This window comes from Gymnoscopelus microlampas (assembly GCF_963454915.1).
Source record: "Gymnoscopelus microlampas genome assembly, chromosome: 14".
NCBI classification, from domain to species: domain Eukaryota; kingdom Metazoa; phylum Chordata; class Actinopteri; order Myctophiformes; family Myctophidae; genus Gymnoscopelus; species Gymnoscopelus microlampas.
The window spans coordinates 4,692,709-4,712,758 of NC_139951.1; the positions used below are offsets into that span (position 1 = coordinate 4,692,709).

The 20,050-nt window shown below is 42.2% G+C and overlaps 1 protein-coding gene across 1 annotated transcript; it reads right to left on the bottom strand.

Moving 5' to 3' along the window:
- Nucleotides 1–1,172: 1,172 nt before the first annotated feature.
- LOC311059527 (hyaluronan-binding protein 2-like) lies at nucleotides 1,173–11,422 on the bottom strand (the record flags this gene model as incomplete). The annotated part of the gene is made up of 6 exons (XM_084077539.1): nucleotides 1,173–1,370; nucleotides 3,925–4,067; nucleotides 4,562–4,693; nucleotides 6,702–6,862; nucleotides 7,796–7,988; nucleotides 11,341–11,422. The coding sequence occupies 6 exons, from the start codon at nucleotides 11,420–11,422 to the stop codon at nucleotides 1,173–1,175; spliced, it is 909 nt and encodes a 302-aa protein (XP_083933665.1).
- Nucleotides 11,423–20,050: the final 8,628 nt, after the last annotated feature.

The following is a 20,050-nucleotide window of genomic DNA, read 5'->3' on the forward strand; positions in this document are numbered from 1 at the left end:
AACTTTTATTCATAGTTACTCAAAATAAAATTGACAAAATGTTTCATTGTGCTTTTAAGGAAGTATTACAATTACTCACACAAGTCAATTTGATTGTTTGTTTTTCTAATGGCACTGAACAGCAGGTCAACACCGATACACCATTCACCCAACAATTACCCCACGAGCAAGCAGCAAAAACTCTCCTTAAGCGTTAACATCAACGTAATATCTCCTAATCGTAATTACTATGAACGTACAAGCTCTAGTAATATTGTATTATGCATTATCATCAACTTAATATCTCTAGTAAAATTGGCAGCATACTCAGTTACTTGCTAATTACATACAGGTACTTCTAGACATATTTCACAAATTTAGCATAATTTAGAGCAGTAGAGAGGGTATACTTGTACATGTGACATACTAGTGTCATATCCAGAGGGTGCAGGCTACTTGTACATCAAGCCGCCTCACACTACAGAAACAGGGGATAGGCTCCTGCCCTATACGGCTCAGAAAAGCTTACTTACTTACTACATATTACATGTGCTACATTACTTACTACATATTACATGTGCTACATTACTTACTACATATTACATGTGCTACATTACTTACTACATATTACATGTGCTACATTACTTACTACATATTACATGCTACATTACTTACTACATATTATATGTGCTACATTACTTACTACATATTACATGTGCTACATTACTTACTACATATTACATGTGCTACATTACTTACAGATGTGCCACTTCAAAACTTCACACGTTACTGTTCTTTCCCTGAAAGTGCCCTGAAAATGCCTTTTTTTCCTCCCTGTTTTGCCCTTAAAAATGCACTGTTTTGCCCCTGAAAAGAAGTTGTCACTACACACCCCCGTTTTTCCCTTCAACAGACATCCATATACATGAGAACAAAAGAATGTGTGTTAAAGAAGGTGTCAGACTCATTATGAGGCGAAAGGTGATTTGAAGAGGTCCTTGACCAGTTGCTCAAATTAATTAGCATCATAAAAGCAGTGATCATCAAAATCATTCAGCATTTTAAATGCCCTTCTTTGTCCCTCTTATTGCCCTGGGAATCCCCTGAAAATGTACTGTCTTGGCGATGGCAGGACATTTGAAGTTTTGAAGTGGCACATCTGTACTACATTACTTACTACATATTACATGTGCTCACTCAATGGAGGTATAGTCCTCATCATTAGTGTAATCATAATCACGATGATCACTGTTAATCCAGTCCACAAATCTGTAGACATTGGCGTAGACACCAGGCCTGTTGCTCATATCACATCGAGGCCCCCAGCTCACCAAACCAGCGACGTAGTGGATCCCATCCTGTTTACACATCAGAGGACCGCCTGAATCACCCTGTTAAGACAAGCAACCAGTTTAATACAGAGTCATTATAAAGACTTTACTACAACCTGTATAGATAGATAGATAGAATACTTTATTGGCAGTTTATTGATGTAACTAGGAAGGACATTAATACAGCCTAAGCTTTATTTTTTTAAGCCTGAAATAAGGCCTGTTGTTGCCAGCCGTTAGAGATTTTCACGGTTCTTCTACGATATGAAATACGTATATAAGTATCCTTTGTCTTTTGAAAGCTTTGAGCTCCTCTCTCATCGGAGAGACCATCCTGACGTACCGTGAGCGACAGCGTGTTGTGCAGCGACGTCGTCCACCCCTCTTTTATTCGCTCACACAGTCTCTATATGAGCGAGGTTTCGCGGCTGTGTCCCAAACACTTTTTATTGTTTTTTTTTTATTGATTGAATACTTTGTTAACATATTTGTAAACAGTAGCCTACAGAGGCAATGGTTGTTAAAAAGGATAACACAAACAGTTTCCATTGTGGACCTGAGATCTGCACACATGCTTTGTCATAGAGTTAAACAAGAATGACAAGTCATAATAAAGCCGCATGCGGCAGGCTTTTTTGGCCCCAATCTTGTCAACAGCACAACATTTAAATATAAAGAAATGAAGATGACAAAAGACAGCTAATGGTTGTCAGGTGATGGACAATTAACACGTTGCAGAATGAATGAAAGATGCAATCAGAGTGATGCACAGCGAGCCACACAGTATAGGCAAAATAATAATAGTATTCAAATAGTAGCTTTAAGGCTACTAATCATTTATAGAGTTCTCAACGGGCCTGAAAATGAAGGCTCGGCCCTAACTGGGCCCGACTGGGCCGGCCCGGGGCTCGGCCCGAACCCGACTATTGCCATCATGTTAGGCCCAAAACCCGAAAAAAAAGAAAAGAAGATTTTCGATTTTTTGTTTTATTAAATATTTTTAATATTATTATTCTGTTCTGAATATATATTTATCTATTATGAAGATGGCGCTGACGGCAGCGGACATTAACTTACACTGTGCTTACACTGTGCTGATTTAAATTAAGTTAAATCCTTATCTTGCTCACGCACCTCTGTGCAATGAGATGCATCGTCTGCATTTCTCTGCCTCTCTCGACCGAGTCTTTGTCTCCCCCCTCCCCCCCCCCTGACTGTTTGAGACCGACTCGAGACTGTTGTTAACCTATTAGCTTAAGTTTACACGCGTTGGGTGAACACTTTTATAATACTGAACTAAACGTGGGTGGATTACATTGTATTGTGAAAATCAGAAAGCACCGTTTCTGCCACTTGTGTAACTTAACAAAACACGACGGCATAGAGCACGCCGGTCAGTTATCGTAACTCACAAAAACACATTGAACAGCCTGTTATACCTTCAAATTAAAACCATCTGAAAACGTCAACAACGACACATGTGTAGTGTACTGCGTGTATGCACGTTCTCGCGCGTGGCTTGCTATATATGGAAAACTCGCTCCTGCGTTCTTCAATTGATTTCTGAACGAACCTGACCACTGAATGTACACTATTGTTGAAGGCTGGTGTACTGTAGACCGAAATTGCCGTGGGTTTTTGTATTAAAAGGGCCCTTGATATGGATGCATCATGCGGTAGGCAGTAGCCCTGAAACATGAATGTGAACCATGGCTACATATGCGGCAATGGATTACAAGAACGCTCGTCCCCAAACACACTCGCCCGGGTCTAATCCGGCGGCCTCTGTCCGCGAAATGAATGGGGGTGAGTGTGTTTTGGGGCGAGTGTTCTGTTTACCTCGCCCAGAATCGCTTTTTTTTTTACTCTCTCTCACATGGTTAATACATTTGATTTTGGGATGTACAAGACATGAACATTACGGGATTAATAACGCAACTTGTGTCGAGAACTAATGGAGAGTGGACATTACCGCGTTTGGCTAAAAACAGTTAGTAACATCATACAAGCATACAAGCTAACTATTAGCCAAATTCGGCTAGCGCTCAGACGAATCCACTGAGAGAGGCGTGTCTAGTCCCATAGCTTGGGAGGACGAGTATCCCATTGGCTTAAACGACAGCCAATCACGCAAAAAAAGTGTTGCAAACATGAATACATGTCGGAAATCTGTCGGGTTAGAGTCAGACTGAATATAGAGCTGCTATGCTTTTCAGCATGCGGCTAAAAATAAGAGCTTTGTGCCTGTTTCTGGAATATATCTACAGGCTACTATTTTGATGGTCAGACGTTTTATTAAGAGTGAAGGAAATTGGATTTTCAAATAGTGGACGAACACATCGGCTACTGCACCCTCACTTTGTTCTTCATATTTGAGGATTGTTCTGAACACGGTATACTGAGACCCTCATTACTTCATATTTATAGCCTAAAGTTCAATCGACCACCATCAAACACAATTTACACAAACAGTGATCGAAACGTTGACAGCAATAAACACACACACACACACACACACACACACACACACACACACACACACACACACACACACACACACACACACACACACACACACACACACACACACACACACACACACACACACTCTCACTTGGCAGGCGTCAACCCCTCCCTCCATGTATCCTGCACAGATCATGTTCAGATCCAGTCGGTCTTCATAGGCAGCCTCACAGCGTTGGTTAGAGATCAAGGGAGCCATGCCTTCCAGCTGCCTGTTTGAAAGTTTGTTATTCTCTGAGTTTTAAGAACACAGAGACAAAAAAGAGACAAAGAGAGAATAACTTAACATATGCTGCATGTTACTTACAAAACACATGTCAACCCGTGTTTCCATTGGTAAAGGAATAGATTTATTACAGAATGGAGGGGAATAGATGAGCCAGGAACCTGTTATTTAGCCAGAAATTAGGAAATGAGTGTGTTATATAGACCGTAGTTCTCTCCAGTGCCAGTGATAGATACATACCAGTGAATCAGATCAGTGGTAATGTGTAGATAGATACATACCTACTGTAGCAGTGAATCAGATCAGTTGTAATGTGTAGATAGATACATACCAGTGAATCAGATCAGTGGTAATGTGTAGATAGATACATACCAGTGAATCAAATCAGTGGTAATGTGTAGATAGATACATACCAGTGAATCAAATCAGTGGTAATGTGTAGATAGATACATAGCCTACCAGTGAATCAAATCAGTGGTAATGTGTGTAGATAGATACATACCAGTGAGACCCCATCCAGAGACCACACACTCCTTGCCATCAGGGAATTGCTGGTTTGGCAGACAGGCAGTTTTAACATAGCGGGTTTCCACGGCACAGAGAGGACTGTAGGTCACATTCAGCTCAAGTAAAGCTGACACACATAATGGTACATTAGCATATCTGACAACAATTTACAATTTAAACATTTAGCAGCCACTCTTAATCCAGAGCGACTTACAGTAAGCAAGGTAAACACAAGGTAATACATCAAATACATACAGACAGTGTGGTGCCTCCGTAATCTAGGATCATGGGTAACCAAATAACCTCAATAAATCATCAGTCCAAAAATAATATAAAAAATATTATCATATGTACAAACTTTACAAAGTATAGGATTCCAGGCCAACATATATGACTAACATACATGTAATTCATGAAATCATTACATTACAATGTTTATTGAAAATTGAATTATTTTTATTTAATCTAAGGATGGTGATGTTGGTCGGTTCAAACCACTATTATGTGTTTTCCCCTGTTTATTGTGTATTGTTTTAATTCATAGTATGTTTTAGTATATATGTGTTACTGAGTGTACAGCACTTTGGTTTTAAATGTAATGTGCTCTATGAAAAGCTATTGGATTGGATTGGAGCCACTGTTCTATAGTACCTCCAAGAGAGAGACGTTTGTTAATGTCATTAAAAAGGAGGCAAAAACAATCACCTCAAATCTGCTCAATTATTTGCCTGTCCTGAACCACATTTTACAATTGTTTACCTCACTGCCTGAGCCAATGTTGAACAACATTGTTAAAGTTATCCATAACTTCAGAATATGAATTGCTTTGACAGTTGTCTTTTCCCTTCTCCATGATATATATACTCACTATGGGATAAAATCGCCCCCTGGCGATGCACAGAGCACTACACACATGGACTCCCGCGACAATTCTATTGGTTAGGGTCATGTTATGTGTTTCGGCAGTCCGGAAGGGGTATAAAACCCCTCGTGTAACTAGAACACGCCATCTTACTTCACTCTGCTACGCAATTCGCACGCACAATAAAGACACTCTCCGTGATTTATTTTAGGAAACCAGCTTAACCCAAAGCGGAGTTACCCCTACGGGCTTTTCTAATTTAATTCTAGCTTAAAGCTGCTCCTGCGGCTTTTATTATTATTTTATTTATTTCCTATCCTCTCTGTTTTCCTCCGTGGCTCTATCTAGCCTGAAAGCTAACGTAGTCAGCAGCTAAAGGCTAAGCTCCTACACAAGCTAAGCTAGGCAACCGAGCTAGGCTACGCTAGGCTAGTTAGCTAGTTAGCTCTTTGTTTGTTCGCCACGTGATGGAGGCACCGATAATATTAAAGTGTCTTGAGACAACTTGTTGTGATTTGACACTTTAACTAGAAAATGTGCTCCTCGGAGCACAGGTCTCCGCCAGTACTGTTCCTGATTAATCCTGTCTTAAGTGTTACTTGATTAATCCTGTCTTAAGTGTTACTCCACCATTTCTCAGCCATTTCGTGATTACTCCTGTCTTACCTCACTTTGAAAGAGGCCAAGACTCTTTCAAAGTGACACATCTATTTATAGGCCGCTATACGTCATGCGTCTCACTAGCCAATCAGAGCACACTCTTTCAACGTATTGTCACGTGTCACGTGAGGCTTGACCAATGTTAGCTTGGCCGAGGGGGACGGGGGACGGAAAGTGAAAACATAGTCTCCTGGCGGAGACAATACAATTGAATTGAAATTGACTCAGTGCCCCAGAGGGGTTTATGAGTCCCATAGTGGGTATATCATGGAGATGGGAAAAGACAACTAGAGGTTACGTATGTAACCCCAGTTTCTTTACCTTCGGAGTCATATACTCACCTAACACCCCTTCTGTGCGCATTTGGCGTGCAGAGGGAAGTTGTTAAGAGGGCGTGTTCTAGTTACACAAGGGTTTCATACCACTTCCGGGCTGCCGGAACGCGTAACATGACCCTAACCAATAGAATTGTCGCGGGAGTCCATGTGTGTAGTGCTCTGTGCATCGCCAGGGGGCGATGTTATCCCATAGTGAGTATATCACTCCGAAGGTAAAGAAAGTGGGGTTACATACATAACCTCTAGTTGTGTCGTATGTCAACTCATGGCCTCACCAATGTCACTATGAGAAGCAGAGAGATGACCATCATGGAACCTTGATTGCCTGTAATCCGTGTGAACGATGGCTCTCACCACGGGAATGACCTGGTCAGAGTCTTCCTTTTTCGTAAGTAACACTCCCCCCAAGACCACCTGCATGTCCTTGGACCTGTCACTGCACAAACATTATGTTAGATAAACAGTCTTCTTTCAAATCAGATTGATATTTAGGTAGCAGAGGTCACATTAGGTCGGTAATTGCCTGTTTTGGATTTTTTTTTCTTTTAGCCTTTTCTGATCGTTAAAACAATAGGCGTCGGCTCGATGTAAACATTGGAGACACAACCTTGGGACGCACAGCACTGTGCGAGAAAAAACAACCCCAGCTGGATGTGGTCATGGGACACGGGACGTGGGGAGAACCGTCAGTGTTTTTCAGTGGTTTTCCAGGGAAGGATTCTGGTAGAAGCGGATGGAGGCACCGTGGGGACACTGGATTGGTGTGTGATGCGCGGAGCGCACATCCAGTACACAAGAGAAGAACTTTTCTCTTTCAAGGGACAACATTCTGTGCCACCCAAGGATGATATTCTTGAACCGATGAGTTGGGGACTATGACTATGAACGCAAAGTGAGTGCAAACATTCCAGCCTCTTTTGTCTAATGGAATCGTGGTTGGATAGTGACTTTGCGTACATGCCAGTCTCAGCTGAGGGCTTCTCATTGATTAGGGCGGACAGACAGATAGAGAAGAGTATTGGGCTGAAGAGGGGGGGGCAGAGCAGACTACATGAACAAAGACTGCTCTTCAGGATATGGAGTAATACATGGATATGCGCTACAGTGTAACTCAGACATAGAGCTATTAGATGTCATCCTGTGAGTTCTTGTGCAGGACGGTGACGGTTTATTGCCCGCCCAGCGGTAGTGTCACATGCCCTGAGTGTGCCTTCAACACCGTCAAGCCACACCTGCTCATGGAGAAGCTTGCAGTGATGTGGGAGGACCAGGACATGCTGGCATGGATCGGATAGTTTAAAAGCATCCAGAGGCAGGATGTTTTCTCTCATTGCATATTACCATAACATATGAATTCAGTGCAGCTTACATGCAGTGAGCAGCAGTGAGGACCCAACAGGATTTAATGAGGACGCCTCCACATGCATGGGTGAACCGTTCTGATGAATTAGTGGTTCTGCGCTGCAGGGACACCTGCCATGGATGAGTCCCATGAAGAGACCGCCCGCCTCCCACGATCTTGGTCGTAACACCATCAAGTCTGCCACACTGGGAGAAGAGGCCTGGACAAGTTGGAGACATAACATGAGAGGCCTGGACAAGTTGGAGACATAACATGAGAGCAGGATGTGTGTGTGTGTGTGTGTGTGTGTGTGTGTGTGTGTGTGTGTGTGTGTGTGTGTGTGTGTGTGTGTGTGTGTGTGTGTGCGTGTGCGTGTGTGGGTGTGCGTGTGTGTGGGTGTGCGCGCGTGTGTGTGTGCATGCATGCATGCGTGTATTTAAGAGTGTTCATGTGAGTTTGTATCAAAGCAAATAGAAGCAAATACATGTTTAGTGTCGTTTTAATGTCTAATCAGGCTTTTGTGATTCACCCCAGACAGTTTTCAAGTATTTAGATACTTGATATTCATTTTAACAGACAACGCCCCCTTCCAATACAAACCCATTGTAACTAACTAATGTCCTTCTATTCTAATGCGTGAGGAGACCGTGTTTTTTTTTATTTCTTTTAATTTTAATTTCCTCAAAATTATAAAATCACGTGCACGTCACACAGTTCAGTTGTTGTTTGAAAAAACGTTACATCCGGTATTCAAACTCCTCCTCCAATCTGCCGCCAATATTGCATGGATGCCATCTACTGGAGGCACTCAGGTAGATGGCAGTACAGTAGTCTCAAAATGACCCACACACATCCGGACATTAACAGCTACATTTGCGTTTATAATTGTCTCCGCCAGGCCGAAAGGCATGGCGAGAGAGTATGTTTTACCCTCTGTCCGTCCGTCCGTACGTCCGTCCGTCCGTCCTGTCCGTCCGTTACCAGCTAATCTCTGGCACCGTTGGCCCGGCCACTGCGAAACTGTGCACGCACACTCCCTGGATGCCAATTCAGAACCTCTGGCCCAAATTTTTCAGATTGGCCCGTTATAGCGCCACCAGGAGGCCGATATGCTAATCTCTGTCACCGTTGGCCCGGCCGCTGCGAAACTGTGCACGCACACTCCCTGGATGCCAATTCAGAACCTCTGGCCCAAATTTTTCAGATTGGCCCGTTATAGCGCCACCAGGAGGCCGATATGTGCAAAACACATTTATTGATACTACTCCAACAGATTTTGTCCAAACATCACACAAATCGGTACACAGTATCTCTATAGTCATGTGATCAACACGGATTATCCAATTTCCCATATTCCATGATTGCCTAAGATTGGCTTCCAAAGTTTGCAGGAGTGCTCCGTTTTGAACAAAATGCCTCAAATCATGAACGCAGCATGCAATTTCCGTGAAATTTTGCACGCACACATTCCCACTAGGCCGCGGAAGAACTACCATTTGATTTTTTTCAAATCAGCCTCACGGTGGCGCTATAACAGGCCGATTCATGTTTTTACCTATAACTGCACCGATCTGTGTAAAACTTTGTATGCACACTCCTTAGAGGTCAAGGAAAAACCTTTGCCCTGCATTTTTCACATCTGCCTTTTATAGCGCCACCAGGAGGCCGACTTATGTAAAACATGTTTTTTTATATTACTCCTTCCGATTTTATCCACATTTCACACAAATCGGTTCACATGATCTCTATAGTCATGTGATCAAGACGGATGTGTTAGATTTTTCATATTCCATCCTGATTGGCTAAGGTTTACATCTAAAGCTTGCAGGATTGGTCCGTTTTGAACAAAATGCCTGAAATCATGCACTAGCTTGCGATTTCCATGCAATGTCACACACACATTCCCACTATAGGCTTACAAAATAATGCCACTTGAAAGATTTCAAATCAGCCTCATGGTGGCGCTACAACAGGCTGATTTGCATTTTTAACTGTAACTGCCTGATCTGCCTGAAACTTTGCACGCACACTCCCTAGAGGCCAAGGAAAAACATTTGCCCTGCATTTTTCACATCTGCTTTTCACAGCGCCACCAGGAGGCCGACTTTTGGAAAACACATTTTTGGATATTATTCTTTAACATTCGGTCCAAAAAACCCACAAATCGGTATACAGTGTCTCCATAGTCATGTGATTATGATGTGCGCCCCTTTTTGACTAAATGTTTCAAACCATGCAAGCTGCATTTGACTGCTGTGAACGTTTTAACACACACTTCTACTTGCTTGATGAAAACATGCCATATCATATTGTTCCAATCAGCTTCGTCCAAACATCACACAAATCGGTACACACAATCTCTATAGTCATGTGATCAACACGGATTTATCCAATTTCCCATATTCCATCCTGATTGCTTCCAAAGTTTGCAGGAGTGCTCCGTTTTGAACAAAATGCCTCAAATCATGAACACAGCATGCAATTTCCGTGAAATTTTGCACGCACATTCCCACTAGGCCGAGGAAGAACTACCATTTGAAATTTTTCAAATCAGCCTCATGGTGGCGCTATAACAGGCCGATTCGTGTTTTTACTTATAATTGCACCGATCTGTGTAAAACTTTGTATGCACACTCCCTAGAGGTCAAGGAAAAACCTTTGCCCTGCATTTTTCACATCTGCCTTTTATAGCGACACCAGGAGGCCGACTTATGTAAAACACAGTATGTTATACTACTCCTTCCAATTTTATCCAAATTTCCCGCAAATCGGTACACATGATCTCTATAGTCATGTGATCACGACGGATGTGTTTGATTTTTCATATTCCATACTGATTGGCTAAGATTGACATCTAAAATTTGCATTATTGGCTTGTTTTGAACAAAATTCCACAAATCATGAACGCACCGTCCAATTGCGCTCAAACTTTGCACGCACATTCACACTATGTTGAGGAACAAATGCCACCCTTTTAACATTGGCCTGTTATAGCGCCACCAACAGGTCTAATTTAGCGAAACACATGTTTTTAACAAAATGCCTCAAATCATGAATGCAGTCAGTGTCCGATTGTCGTGCAAGGCCTAAGAAGAAATGGCACCCTTTTCACGTTGGCCTATTATAGCGCCACCAGGAGGCCACAATAGCCTACCTGACCTGGCGGAGACCTGTGCTCCGAGGAGCACTTTTTCTAATTAGATTTGAGTTGACACACAAATGTTGATATACGAGTTGTACATTTAGAGACAGAAATAAAAATGACTTTGCATGCATTTGTGATACAAATCCGACTGACTCAACCGAGATAAAATGGTGTCATAATTACTCACACAAATCGGTGGAGAGTCACAAATGCATCTCCTTTTAAAATGTATAAGATGACACACACATGTTGATATATGAGTTACAAATGCTGTTATATGAGTTTCAAATCTGACAACAATAGTTACTAATTGTGCTTTACAAGCACAAATCTGATTTACAGATAGTGATGAAATAATATACTGTTCTGATTGCAACATCAGTCTCAAAATGACTCACATGCCTCGCCACTTCTGTCTTCGCCATACCCCTCATCTCCTTGTACTCCTGTCTACTTTCTTCATCTCTCTGGCTGCCTTTCTTATCTCCTCCCTGAGCTCCACAATGCATTGTTCATTCTTCATCTTCGACCATTTGATCTTTTTCTCTGTCTTGCACTTTTACTATTGCACTTTTACCTTAGCGCTAGGTATACTCTTGGCTGCTTGTTTTTGCAGAAAATGCACTTAAGAGTTCTGGTGATTAGTACTTTCGTTCCCTACCTATGTTGAATGCACTTATTGTAAGTCGCTTTGGATCAAAACATCTGCTAAATGACTGTAATGTAATGTAATGTCTTCACACTTAACATCAGCTCTCAGAACTTAATACAGGACTCAAAACGTGCTATTCATACACTGAGTTGGCGGTGCCCGGGATCGAACCTATGACCTTGTGCTCTACCAACTGAGCTACCCTGACACATGCTCATCACTCTGCCTAACTTTCTCTTCAACTCAACCTCAACCATATACTCTCTTCCTTTAGGATTATACTTACCCCATTTCTCCTCTCATCCACCCCATGTTAACAGTTAAACCTTGCCCATTGAGATGAATAATCTCTCTAGGTCTCCCTTCTCTAGAAGGGAGACCTGGGCTACACCAAGGTAGCTATAATGGTGAAATGTTTCCTAAAATGAGCACCCTGCATAGAGTATGCAATGAGCTGGAAAGGTGACTTGGATGATTTTCTGCCAGGGAGTGGTTTTGGTGCAAAACAAATAGTTGCAATGGATTCAGAATCATGAGAAAACCCTAGTTTGACCCACAGATATAGAAACCTAGATACCTCATTGGCCTCTGCAGTTCATTGTAGCAACTGGTATCTCAATACAAGGCTCTTCCGCAGGGCTGTTTGACTAACTACTAATCACATCGCGTTAACTACTGGCCAATCACAGCGCGTCTAACTGACTAGTTGCTGCACGGCTGCCTCTTAAGAAAACACCCGCCCCACCTGCCACTGATTGGCCTACGGAACGCCCCCTTCTGTGACGCACACGGAAGTTTCCAGCTTGCCCTGCTGAAGCGGAAGGAAGTGGAAGGCTAGCCCAAGCCTTATATGGGCTAGCCCTGCGGAACAAGGAAGCTTGCCCGAGATACGAACGCTTCAGAGCCGAAAGAGGCGTCTACCTTTATATGTCTATGGTTTGACCCCTCACATGCTACTTAGAGCAGAATTCAATTGAGTACATTTTTACGGCTTAGGTTAAGGGTACCCCAACTTTCAGCAACTGTAACAGATTCCCCTATGGAAATGTAATTTCAATCGTTGAGAGATGTGTTACTAGACACCTTTATAATCACATTGGTGAAGACATTTCTTGGTAAGGAATTTATTACCAGATTGGATTTTTTTCTGATAATATTTCCTGACTATATTTTAGATGGACGGACGGACGGACGGACGGACAGACGGACAGACGGACAGACAGACAAAATAAGAGACAGTACAGATTGGTGTCAATGTTGAAGTTATTGTTTGTTACCTGAACAGATCACCTCCAGTCTGTCCCCAGAAGTAGCAGACTGCATTGTTACACACTGCCTCAGTGAAGATTCAGACCCAACACAGGAAGATGCAATCCACCATACAGGTTGACGTTTAGAACCATGGCTCCATTTTGTGTGAACAGCAGAGCCACAGCCCAGCTGTTTACACACCACAGATGATGAATTCAGGTTCCAGTTAGACGTAAAATCAGCTGCTGGTTTCCAATCTCCCTGGTGCTTCACTTCCAGTATACCAGTACAGTTACTGGTTCCTTTCACCAACCTGACATCAGTCTCTGTACAGAGACAATAGAATACTCAGTAAAAAAGGAAATATTACTTTGATTAGAAGAAAACCTTTTTAGCTTACTATGATGTGTAGTTGTTTGTTCATGTTTGTTTACCTGCTGTGTGGACTGTTGGTTGAACCGGGGGAGCTGAAGAGAAAAATCATCAAATGAATGCATTTGAGTGTAACAATACATGAAAGCTCCCAGTAGAAAAATGTAATGTTGTTTCGACCGCTAAGGGTCTTCATCAGGTGAAAGGTGTGTTAAATACAGGAAGAGAGGAGCGATACAATCAAAGGCAGCTGTAGTGATAATTAACCAGCATCACACCAACCAGATCTACAGGCTCAGGCTGAGTGGAATAGTGCCATGTTAAGAGCTTGTAGGTCTGGGGAAGAAAAAAAGGGGCAGTAACGGCATTAAAAAAAGGGACCCTTAGCGGGCGGAACGTTGTGTAACTTCATTAAAAAAAATGACTCGGAGCTTAAGTGTGCAGACTTCCCTTCCCTTTTTTCTAATGTACGTATTGTTGTTCAGCACCTGATTAAGTTATTTTTGTATGTGCGTGCTTCCCTCTGGACTCTATGTGTATATTTTCCCCATAAGGCAAGACCCGCCCAACTCTGTCTCTGATTGGCTTATCCTGAAATGTTACCCTACGTTAACCAATCATCACTCCTCTCTCCCACTTTCACTTCCTCATGTTACTGTGAGAGCACATCGCCTGTAGATTAAATGCTATGGTTAGATGACAGACAGACCCCGCAGGGGGAAACAGTTCATGTGGATCACATAACATTTTATCCACTGCTGCTGCAGGTGAAAGTGACTGAGCTTTCTTTGACAACATCTCCTGGTGGACTTACTGCCAAAAGGACATTCTTGGGACCATCTGTTGGAGAAACCTTTATGTAATTTTAAAAGCCCTCTTTATGACACAAAAACTAAACACACTTGAACAAAATTTGTTCAAGTGTGTTTAGTTTACTTTTTTTTACAGACAGCAACACAACAGCATCATTTAATGATGCTGTTGTGTTGCTGTCTGTAAAAAAAGAAAAAGAAAAAAAACTAAACAGTTTAGTTCACTTACACTTTACATCTAGATGGTTTGGTGATGATCTCTGTGATCCATGTTTGTTTGTCACCTGACAGAAGTACTGTCCAGAGTCTGCAGGAGACACATTGTCCTTCACCAGCTGAGGACCAGTGGAAATAGACCTGATGTCTCTGTACCAGGTGTAGTTGTCTACTGGTGGGTTGGCATCACTGCTGCAGGTCAGAGTCACTTTGCTGCCCTCAACAACTTCTCCTGCTGGATCCACTGATACTGAGGGTTTTTCTGGAGGGTCTATGGAGGAAAAAAGACTCTATGTGTTAGGGGTGTCACGATTCACTTACCTCACGATTAGATTCAAAATCGATTCCTAGGGTGCCGATTCGATTAAAATTGCGATTCTGCGATTAATTGATATTGGATTCGATTCTGCGATTTATTGCGATTTTCTAAGGTGCCGATTCGATTAAAATTGCGATTCTGCGATTAATTGATATTCGATTCTGCGATTTATTGCAATTTTCTACCCCAAATCACTTTGCTTTAATTATACTAGAACATTTTAATATGATATAAACCATGAAAAGTTGAATCATACACTTCAATGCAGCCAGATCATGTCAGTCAGTCTTTCTGACATTGATTTCAGACAAAGTGCCAGTGAAAAAGGTACTAACTTATTAAAAAAAAAAAAAAAAAAGTTTTTTTTTTTTTTTTTTTATAAAAAAATCGATTTTAATATTTTGAATCGATTTTTAAAATCGTGGCATTAAGAATCGCGATTTATTCATGAATAGATTTTTTTTGACAGGCCTACTATGTGTATATGTTTCCTATAAGGCAAGACCCGCCCAACTCTGTCTCTGATTGGCTTATCCTGAAATGTTACCCTACGTTAACCAATCATCACTCCTCCCTCCCACTTTCACTTCCTCATGTTACTGTGAGAGCACATCGCCTGTAGGCTATATTCAATGCTACGGTTAGATGACAGACAGACCCCGCAGGAGGAAACAGTTCATGTGGATCACATAACACAGGTAGCACCCATTTAAATCACAGTAACTATAACAGCGTTACTGAATGGGAAAAGGTAACTAGTTACGTTATTAGTTACCACAAAAAGTAGTTGCGTTACGTAACGCGTTAGTCCCAACACTGAGAACAGCTAATACACCAGTTGTTGTTGTGGATGATGAAGTGTCTGTATTAGATATAGCATGCACCTTTGACCTTAGCCTAGAGAAAGCCTTTATGACCGAGTTCATTAAATATACCAACCACTCCTACAGACCATCACAGAGGTGGAACATGGATGAAATGACACAGGAATGTTTGTATACATTCTCACTGTAGATGCATGATATTTGTCCTTCGCTATGAGTTCCACTATTCTATCATGACGTGCTATGTGCATCCCTTTGTATGCATAGCAGCCATTCAAGATGTGTGACAGTGTTTCAGTGACCTGTTCTGTGGTGTGGTGCAAGCAATGGGAACCTCTCTCTCTCTCTCTCTCTCTCTCACACGCACACATGCACACACGCACGCACGCACAAACGCATGCACACGCACACGCACATGCACGCACACACACACACCAATATAATTTGATCTTAATTCAATTAAATACTCACAGTTAACACTAACAGTGACTCCAGGTGAATTGACTGTAGTGATGTTGTTCTTTGCCTGACAGTAGTATGTTCCACGGTCACTGGGTTGGATGTTAGAGATGGTCTTCTGTGCCACTATAGTTCTGTCTTTGAAAATGGTGTATCTCTGGATTGGAGGATTTGATCTACTGCTGCTGCAGGTGAAAGTGACTGAGCTTCCTTTGACAACATCTCCTGGTGGACTTACTGCCAAAAGGACATTCTTGGGACCATCTGTTGGAGAACAAATTATGTCATTTTAAAGGCCCTCTTTATGACACAAAAACTAAACACACTTGAACAAATGATGATGTTGTGTTGCTGTCTGTAAAAAAAGAAGAATAAAAAAACCCTAAATAGTTTAGTTCACTTACACTTTACATCTAGATGGTATGGGGATGATGTCTGTAATTCATGTTTGTTTGTCACCTGACAGAAGTACTGTCCAGAGTCCGCAGGAGACACATTGTCCTTCACCAGCTGAGGACCAGTGGAGATATAGCTGTTGTCTCTGTACCAGGTGTAGGTGTCTACTGGTGGGTTGGCATCACTGCTGCAGGTCAGAGTCACTTTGCTGCCGTCAACAACTTCTCCTGCTGGATCCACTGATACTGAGGGTTCTTCTGGAGGGTCTATGGAGGAATAAAGACTCTATGTGTATATTTTTCCTATAAGGCAAGACCCGCCCAACTCTGTCTCTGATTGGCTTATCCTGAAATGTTACCCTACGTTAACCAATCATCACTCCTCTCTCCCACTTTCACTTCCTCATGTTACTGTGAGAGCACATCGCCTGTAGATTAAATGCTATGGTTAGATGACAGACAGACCCCGCAGGGGGAAACAGTTCATGTGGATCACATAACGCAGATAGCACCCATTTAAATCACAGTAACTATAACAGCGTTACTGAATAGGAAAAGGTAACTAGTTACGTTATTAGTTACCGCAAAAAGTAGTTGCGTTACATAACGCGTTAGTCCCAACACTGAGAACAGCTAATACACCAGTTGTTGTTGTTGTGGATGATGAAGTGTCCGTATTAGATATAGCATGCACCTTTGACCTAAAGAAAGCCTTTATGACAGAGTTCATTAAATGACCAACCACTCCTACAGACCATCACAGAGGTGGAACATGGATGAAATGACGCAGGAATGTTTGTATACATTCTCACTGTAGATGCATGATATTTTGATACGTCCTTCGCTATGAGTTCCACTATTCTATCATGACGTGCTATGTACATCCCTTTGTATGCATAGCAGCCATTCAAGATGTGTGACAGTGTTTCAGTGACCTTTTCTGTGGTGTGGTGCAAGCAATGGGGAACCTCTCTCTCTCTCTCTCTCTCTCTCTCTCTCTCTCTCTCTCACACGCACGCACGCACGCACGCACGCACGCACGCACGCACGCACACACCAATATAATGTGATCTAAATTCAATGAAATACTCACAGTTAACACTAACAGTGACTCCAGGTGAATTGACTGTAGTGATGTTGTTCTTTGCCTGACAGTAGTATGTTCCACTGTCACTGGGTTGGATGTTAGAGATGGTCTCTATCTTCTTCTGTGCCACTATAGTTCTGTTTTTGAAAATGGTGTATCTCTGGATTGGTGGATTTGATCCACTGCTGCGGCAGGTGAAAGTGACTGAGCTTCCTTTGACAACATCTCCTGGTGGACTTACTGCCAAAAGGACATTCTTGGGACCATCTGTTGGAGAACAAATTATGTCATTTTAAAAGCCCTCTTTATGACACAAAAACTAAACACACTTGAACAAATGATGATGTTGTGTTGCTATCTGTAAAAAAAGAAGAACAAAAAAACCCTAAACAGTTTAGTTCACTTACACTTTACATCTAGATGGTATGGGGATGATCTCTGTAGTTCATGTTTGTTTGTCACCTGACAGAAGTACTGTCCAGAGTCTGCAGGAGACACATTGTACTTCACCAGCTGTGGACCAGTGGAGATATATCTGTTGTCTCTGTACCAGGTGTAGATGTCTACTGGTGGGTTGGCATCACTGCTGCAGGTCAGAGTCACCTTGCTGCCCTTAACAACTTCTCCTGCTGGATCCACTGATACTGAGGGTCCTGAGTGTTTATAAGGAATAGGCGACAGTATTGCTCACTAGGAATGAGCAATAACAATTAACGATTTGAATAATGTGGTGTCTAACATTACACCAGCTTTGGTCAAAATAATAAAATACTGGACACTATTCATGAAAAACAAAAATTATCTCAAAGCTTCATCTTTACCTCTTTAAGTTTAAGTTTAAGTTTAAGTACAACACAAACTATGATACTATGGACAAAGCGTGAACACACACACACACACACACACACACACACACACACACACACACACACACACACACACACACACACACACACACACACACACACACACACACACAGTAAACTAGAAAAAGTGCTCAGTGCACAGGTGGCGCTATAATAGGCCAATGTGAAAAGGGTGCCGATTCTTCTTAGGCCTTTCACGGTAAGCAGGCACTGCATTCATGGTTTGAGGCATTCTGTTCCAAAAATGTGTTTCACTAAATTAGACCTGCTGGTGGCGCTATAACAGGCCAATGTGAAAAGGGGGGCATTTCTTCCTCGTCCTAGTGGGAATTTCACGGAAATTTTATGCTGTGTTCATGATTCGAGGCTTTTTGTTCAAAACGGACCAATCATACAGACTTTGGAAGCCAATGTTAGCCAATTAGGATGGAATATAAAATATCGGACAGATCCATCAGGATCACATGACTCTAGAGTTACTGTGTGCAGGGCAGGCGTTTTGTACTTGGCCTCTAGGGAGTGTTTGTGCAAAGTTTTACACAGATCGATGCAGTTGTAGTTAAAAACGCCAATCGGACTGTTATAACGCCACCATGAGGCTGATTTGATTTTTTTTCAAGTGGTACTGCTTCCTCGGCCTAGTGGGAATGTGAATGCACAATTTCACAGAAATTGCATGCTGCGTTCATGATTTGAGGCATTTTGTTTAAAAAAACAACCAATCATGCAAACTTTGGGAACCAATCTTAACCAATCAGGATGGAAAATGGAAAATCGGGTGACTATAGAGATACTGTGTACCGATTTGCGTTGTTTTTTTAAATTGTGGCGCTATGACAGGCTGATCTGAAAAATTATGAGCAGAGGTTCGGCTTTGGCATCTAGGGAGTGTGTGTGCACAATTTCGCAGACAGACAGACAGACTGTATAGATTAGTGTCATTGTTGAAGTCATTGTTTGTTACCTGAACAGATCAGCTCCACACTGGAAGAGGAAGAATGAGACCTCACTGTTCCACACCCACTCAGTGAAGATTCAGACCCATCACAGCGAGATCTAATCCACCATGTGGGTTGATCTGTAGAACCACGTCTCAGTTCTGTAGAAACCTCAGATCCACACTGTATCTGTCTACACACTACAGATGATGACTTATAGTTCCAGTAAACATTCACTGGTCTCCATTCTCTCTGGTGTTTCATCTCCACTCTACCAGCACAGTGACTGGCTCCTCCCACCAACCTGACATCAACAGACTCTGTACACAGACAATAGAATAAACAGTTAAATAAAGTAATATTACTTTGATTAGAAGAAAAACTTCTAGGTTACAATCTATACTAATAGTATTTGTATTGATGTGTATTTACCTGTTGTGAGGAGAGCCTGGAGAGCTGAAGAGAAACATGATCAAATTAATGAGTCTGAATGTAACCAGTGGTGGAAGAAGTACTTGAGTAAAAGTAATAATACTACAATGCAGAAATCCTAGGGTTAAGTATGTAACCCCGGTTTTATTAGTAGCGTAAGCAAGTGCTTACTATGGGATATCATCGCCCCCTGGCGATCACACAGAGCATAAACAGGACTCTCGGAACTCCAAAGTCCTTTGGATCAAAACTCCGGCGACCGGAGGGGGTATAAATACCACTGCGTCACACAAGCTCCTCCTCTGAAACCTTCCACTCTGCACGCTCAGAAGCACACAGAGGGGGTTCAAAACGTAAGCACTAGCTTACGCTACTAATAAAACCAGGGTTACATACGTAACCCTAGGTTATTATAGCGTACTATGGGACACATAAACGTCCCCCTGACCCCCAGGCACCCCAGACCCCCGGGTCGGGGCACGCAGGACTGATAAGGCAAGACCTTGACGGACAG